The 7189-nt window shown below is 36.4% G+C and overlaps 1 protein-coding gene across 2 annotated transcripts in view; it reads left to right on the forward strand.

Moving 5' to 3' along the window:
- LOC131157319 (uncharacterized) overlaps nt 1-6337 on the forward strand; it is a 14564-nt gene extending 8227 nt beyond the window's left edge. For both annotated transcript variants that reach the window (XM_058111379.1, XM_058111377.1), the window contains exons 2-3: nt 5836-5945; nt 6021-6337. In XM_058111379.1, coding sequence (XP_057967362.1) covers nt 5836-5945; nt 6021-6191 — 281 coding nt within the window. In that variant the 3' untranslated portion in view covers nt 6192-6337. The remainder of the gene's footprint in view (nt 1-5835; nt 5946-6020) is intronic.
- The last annotated feature ends 852 nt before the right edge of the window (nt 6338-7189 follow it).

A 7189-nucleotide genomic window follows, 5' to 3' on the forward strand; every position in this document is an offset into this window, starting at 1 on the left:
CATTTTTGCAATATGCTATTGAGCCTATTAAGTTTATACTGTATGGTACAAGTCCTCTGACATTTCCATCGTAGAGCTCTGTTGATTTTTTTGTGACCCCTGCAAGCATCAATGTGTTCAACAAGTTTGACCATTTCCATGGTCACATTGTTGGTTGTATCAGCTGGTGCCTCTAGCACCTCAATTCTCTCGGTTTTGGTTGATATGGTCTTTTATCAATTCTTAACACAATTCTACAACAATGGCAACTGAGTTCACATTTGTTTTGGGGATAGAGCCAAACGTGGCAGTATCTCATGTTCCATGGGAATGGAGAATTTCCACAAATTATGAAAAATTCCATGCCAATGCTTCTCCATTATTATTTTTCATGGAATCTCATTTCCACGGGAATCATATTTTAGGACTAGTTGGCCCTACTATTTTGGCCGGTTGGATATTAGTACCTTCATAATATTGTATTCTACACATATGCATTCTATTTAAATATTAATATTAAATTATTATGATAACAAAATTATTAACCAACTAAAAGTGAAAGTATTATTATGTTATATTGTTATAATAATACGATTATATGACAGCAACTAGAATTTTTAGACCATATTTTGCCTCTATAATTTATAATAGTTGAATTTTTTAGTTATAATAGTGTTATGGGATTTTCATTTCCATGGAATCTTATTTTAGACCTAAAGCCGAGCCATCTTTACTGTAATTGTAAAGGAAATAATCAACAAATTGTTGTCCACCGACTCCAAAAAAACGCATTTCTTTTCCAAACCAAAAAACTTAACCCACCAAGAGAAAGAGCTACGCTAAGAAAATGAGGTGGGATTCTTTGCGATCAAAATGTAAAGTACTCACATCCAAAGATAATTTCTTCAGAAGCCTCCTAATATGTAATAGATTGTTGGTGCTAACTCTATTAAGAACAACTAGCCAAATGCATAAAAGGGGACTTTGGTCTTCCAAATACCATGATGAAGCGGAAAGCACATAGTTGTTCTAGTTAAATGCTCAAAAAATGATTTAGAAGAATAGACCTTTGAAAAATCTAGACTCCACAACTGAAAGCCCCCCTCCCATTGAAAAGATGACGTCCCTCCAACAATAGCAACAATGAATATAGTTCCTCCACCTTCCTATCATTTAGAGACACCTATAAAAGTGGAAATCCCAAGAAGTATTAAGACCATTAGAGATTTAAAAATAAAAAGGGAAGCAATGATATCATTATGCACCCCCAAAAAAAAAAGTTAATAGACAAAGGAAAGATATGAAATTTGCAAAATCAACTAGCCAAATGTCTTCCCAAAAGTGAATTTGGAACCCATTACCCAAAACTTATTTGGTATAAGGAATAAGTGGAGAATATATCTCATGGCAAATGACTACATGAATTGGTGGAAAAGGATTCATGTTGTCGACCCCACCTAGTGGGACTTAATGCTTGACTTTGTGGTGGTTGGTAACTCTTTATGCCAAAGTGAGTTTTCTTCTGAGGCAACCACCAAAGACATTTACCCATTAAATTAGTGCTTTTACACACCAACTTATCAAGTCAAACCTCCTCCATCTTAGACTTTCAAACAATCTTCTAGCTAACAAAATGATCTCTCTTCTCTCCTAACCCCGATCAAAGAAAATATCTAGAAGAATTTTAGAGATTCTAAAAATGGACAATTTTAGTAGCAAACCCTTGAAGAATTCTGAAAATAGGAAAATAATAAAGAGGGATACTAGAAAGACAAATCTAAGGGTGATACAACCACCTAGAGAAAATAAAAGCACCCTTCCACCCATCCAAATGCTTATAGATACCTTCTCCATTACTGGATCCCAAAAACCAACACACCTAGGATTACCCCCAAACGAACACCTAAGTAACTAAAAAAGGTCACTTTGAAATACCACAACTAGCTAAAGAAGCCAACTCCAAATATCTGTTAAAAATTAGAGCTAAGATTAATAGTAACAATTCCTCTCTTATCAAATAGAGGATTGTGAAATTGTAAGAGCATTCAAAAAAGACATTACTTAAGAAGGGAATAACCTTGTCTCATCTAAAGGTGAGATACAACAACCTTCTCACTATCCACTCCAACCCCTCTCACAAAATTTGTACTTGTAGCCCTATCTATAATCTTTTCAAAATATCAACAAGAATCCAAAAAAAGAAAAAAACAAAAACAGTGATAGTGGACCCCTTGCCTAACACCTCTTGAAGCACTAAACCGCTACTTAGGTTCATCAATAATGATCATAAAAAATGCATTAGACAAGTACCCCCTTATCAAAGCACATTGCCTCTCCTCAAAACTCTTTCTAGTGAAAATAGACTCCAAAAATTTCCGACTAACCCAATCAAATGCCTTCTCAAAATAAAATTTAGAAATTATCGCCTTTTCTTTTCGCCATTGAACGTCCTCCACTACCTTATTAACCACCAAGATGCCATCCAGAGTCTTATCTACTCCTAACAAAAGCACTTTAAGCCTGAGTAGTATGTCCTAACACAAGACTAAACCCAATCCGCAAGAACCTCTAGAATAAATTTGTACACAGTAGTACTATCAAAAAAAATTTGTACACAGTAGTACTAAACTAATTGGTTGACAGTAGCCTTAAAAGGCTGACTCTTTGTAGGCATTAAAGTGATGAAAGTGGAACCAATGCTTTTGCCTGAAACCCCACTAAAGTAAAGCTTGTTTAAATTCTTCAACAAATCAACACTAACCATAATTCAACAATTTCATGGTTGTCAGAATTGGGATCCTAAGTGGGATTGTTGGAGCGGTCTGCAGGATCAGGTTGTAGGATTGGATTGAGTATCGTAAGATTCTGCTTTCAACTTAAAACAAATATTAAAAATTATGTATGTGGAACTTTATGACAATTCTTAAGACTAAAAACTTGATTAGTAACTTAGTGTGAGAAGTTAAAAGTACAAGAAAAAAGTTCAGGCAATAAAAGGAAGAAGAGCAAGAAAAGGAGGAGAAAAACAGAGCTCGCTGTCGAATCTTTCTTGAAGCTTTTTAAGAAGCAGATTTGTCTCGAAGCATACCTCTGGAGCCTTGCTGGGCTTGCTGGCTTGGCTCTTTTCTTGGCTGCTGCTGATTGAACAGAAAGAAGTTTGAGTTGAAGAGGACTGAGGACTGAGTTCTTGTTGCATACCAAGAACTCTGGTTGTTGAACACCAAAGAACTGCTGATTGAACACCAAGCCAGCTGGCTGCTGCTGATCAAACACCAGTCAGCAAATGGAGGGCTGTCTTGTTGTCAAACAGGAGAGGAATTCAGGTGCTGGGCTGCTGAACTTCAAAGAGGAGTAGAGGACTGAGGTGTTGAACTCCAGGGAACTCTGGTGCAGATTCTGCTGAATCTATTCATCAATGGGAGGCTGGGAGCCCCATAGACTGCATAAGAGAGTATTGTTTCATGTGCTGTTGACAGTGTACACTGTAGAGGTTGTGATGACATCCACTGTGGCCCTTGGATTTATTAGCAGATGGTGGCATGGTGCCATCTTATGCAATATTGAACATTTGTATGTGTGTCTTGAGTAGTATACCACCGCATGACTGGCTCAGGCTTATGGATGTCTAGGGGCCGGTATGCATACAAAGGATTGTGCTGTGGGGTGAGAATTATTGTTAGTGCTTGTGTGATGTGAGCACAACCTCCTTACAGTTCAAGTCTTGGCTCCGAACTTTTCAGTAATCAACTCTCTTAGAACAAGGGCTATCATGCTAACAATACTTGATCACTGAGTGTTTTCATTTATTCGGATGATTATTTCAGGGTGGGGTTTGGAGTTTGGTGTAGCCTTCTTGCTGCTCAGGCATACCTCCTTCAAATATTAGGCAGATCAAGGCAAAGGTGATTCTTTTGGCCGTGGTAAGTTGCCACCCCATGACACATGGCTTTGAAGCCATGGTATTTTTGGCTTTCGTAACTTATTTATCTGAGTCTATGCCAAAGACGAAACATCCTGCACATTGGGAGTGGCAGCCACCCTGCCCGGAGAATTCTCCCTTCCTGTAAGAAAAGTTCAGAACATCCCCCAACTGATTCTGAGCATCTTCATCAACAGACTCATCTGTCAAAACTCTAGCTAGAGCACAAAAACCCTGGCTTCTCCAGCATGGGCACCTCCATCTCCTCATTGACCTTCAATTTAAGCAGCTCCAGCTTTAACAATCATTTGGACCAGTGCAAATCACCAAGCATAATGAATCATATTCTAGTGATGAATGTATTATTGTGGAAATATTGACCTGTAGAGAATTAGGGATATGCATACACACACAAAAACCAAAAATAAAAAGAGGAAAGAGAGATGAACACTAGAGATTTTGCATGGTTTGATAGTACACCTACTTATGTTCACACAACCCTTGCAAATTTTCTCTATACCCTTAGGCTATTCAACATGTGAAAGTCCAAGTGCCTTCTACTTAGCAATGGACAAGTTTATAATTATAACACCAAGACAAAACAGCTTCATGAAGAATCATAGATTCATAAGACACAGGTTTTAATTAGTGCCTGCAAGATTCATCTTGTTGAGATATAAGGTGGGTTCCCAGGTGGCGAACATGTTAACAAAAATTGTTATTAAAGAAAGGTTCTTTTGTTGCATGAACTTGCTCCAAGTTGCAAGCTACTAAATGAGTAATTCATGCTCCAGTTGGAGATGCTTATTTTAAATGCTCTCAAGTGGTGAACATTTGTCAAGGTGGAGATTGCTGACTTTGAGCTTCTCACCCTCCATGCAACACCTTCTTGGATTATGACAAGTAGTGTGTTTTTGGGGAGTTGGGGCTGGGTGTGGGGGTGAGAGGGTGTTGGGAGGGAGGGAAGCCCCTATGGTAGGGTAGTATTTTGAGCCAACAATGTCCATATATTCATCCATATATTGTTGTATAGGATTATTTTGGGGTTCAAATAGGGTGAACTTATAACATTGTTGTGATGGTCTCATTCTCATGGGGAAGAATGCAATTTTCCAATCTGGTTAAGGAATAATTAGGTAGAAGGGTGTGGGACAGTAGGGAGCTTATGCCAATACAATCCATTTTCTTTGGGTTTTCTATATCATCAATTTTGAGTTGTAGAAATTGGTGAAAAATATATTGAACTCTTGTATTTTTGGGGCAAGGATGTTAATTTGTTTCTGGATCTTAAAGAATTTTTGTTGGCGAAGTAGATTAATAATGATGGAAAGTAAAATTTATAGTGTGATGATGCTCTCCTATTAACAATTAAAATGTCATACAGAAAATTTGGTTTACAACTATATATATCCCTGGATTAAGTGTTTTGGAACAAAAAAATGTACCATGTTTTGAAATGTTCATACCAATTGGCAGTTTGCTTTGTTATTAATGTTTTCCATGGACTATGGTCCATGCATTTACTGCTATCTAACTTCACTTTATTTTATCACATTTCTTTATATGAGGAACATTTGACTCAAGAATTAATTTTCCCCAGGGAATATGTGATTGCCTCATGGAAAATTTTTTGTTTGGTTTGCATTGCAAGAGATGTGGGAATATGAAGTTATTCAGTTCATCATAGGAATAATGTTCCATTATTTTCTTACATTTCATTCAACATGGGAATTACTTTTAAGTTATTTTCTTTATCATGTTGGTTTACATGTTGGGGTTAGCCATGTCTCTTATATGTGCATGGTTTTACGCATATTTTTGCCTGGATGATGTACAATCCGCTTATATGTTGCTTACCAAATTCTTTCTTAACTCACTTTTTTCGTGTCTCGCTTGTGATATGATCACGATTTATGTGGTACCCTTCTCCTTGCCAGTGTTGAATGCCCCTTCTATTAAAAGCATGAAAGCTCTTTCTATTTCCGGGAATATCTCTTTGCCAGCTGCAAAAAAAGCCAAAGTAGCAACACCGGTTAATAGTTCAGCAGTAAGTTTTTCTCCTTGGTTCTGTTGTCCTGTTTGTTTAGGTGTGTGCACTTATTATATGTGACATGGTGTATAGCCGCCAGCTGCCCAGGCTAGCAGAGTCGATCTCCAGATTCAACAAGCTAAGAAACATGCAGTATCGCAAGCGCAACAAGAAAGGAGTACCGGAAGTTTCAGAATATTTGATTCCCCGTTTGGCAACTTTCTTGTGCCTGTGGTTCCAACTCGAGCAGAGCTAGCTGGATAACTGTGTTGTGCCTGTAAATGTATCTGCATCTTTCCTTTTTCTGTATGTTACTGGCCTTTAATTGGAGGCTGGATTTGCTCTTGCAAGCATTGTATCATTTGTTTCAATATTTTTTGACAGGAAATAAAAATATAGTTTGAAGAAAATTTTTTTTTTATCATATCATTCCAGACCAGATATGATCTGTTACTTCAGATGAATATCTAATTACTTGTGGAGACGAGGCCTTCCATCAGTCGAGGCACTCGCATCTTTATTCAACTATTCTTTGTAATCATGTGAAGCATTTTAACATCTTGGATCTATGTAAATTTGGACAAAGTAAAATATAAAATTGTATTGAATTTTATTTAAATTCATATAAATCAAAATTCAAGACTCAAAATTCATTCCTCCAAATACTGCCTGAGGGTTTTATGTTGTTTCGGTGTTGTCTATAGGATGAACATGTACATTACCATGAATAATTCAAAATATTATAGAAAGTCATCCAAACAATTTTTTTTTTTTTTACCAATTTTCAACCTTTATAAATAGCAAAATTATTTTTGGAGTTGTAAAGAGTGAGATTCAAATATTTTCAAGTAATTCTTATTTTAATTATAATTACATATTTTAAAGTAAAACTATATGCCTTTTTGGGTAGACCTGGCAAAGCGGATTAAGTCAGATAATCCGTGGTGGATAAGGCGGATTATCGGGCGAAAAAATTATAATTCATATTCGACTCGTTTAAGTGGCAGATTAAGCGGTTTCGGGTCGGATAATTCATGGCGGATGGGCGGATAATCTGCCATTCTCAAATCTAATTTTATTAATAATTTATTTTTTGTTATAATATATTAAGTTGTATACGATAACTTGCGTTTAGTTTGTGTATTAACTTTTTTATTAATTACATCAATCATTCAATTGTCTATATTAATTAACAACTCCTAAATCATGCAAGTAAAATTATAAGCAATAAAACATAATAAATTAGTCCCAATCCAACTCAA

The sequence above is a fragment of the Malania oleifera genome, chromosome 6, assembly GCF_029873635.1.
Source record: "Malania oleifera isolate guangnan ecotype guangnan chromosome 6, ASM2987363v1, whole genome shotgun sequence".
Classification (NCBI taxonomy): Eukaryota; Viridiplantae; Streptophyta; class Magnoliopsida; order Santalales; family Ximeniaceae; genus Malania; species Malania oleifera.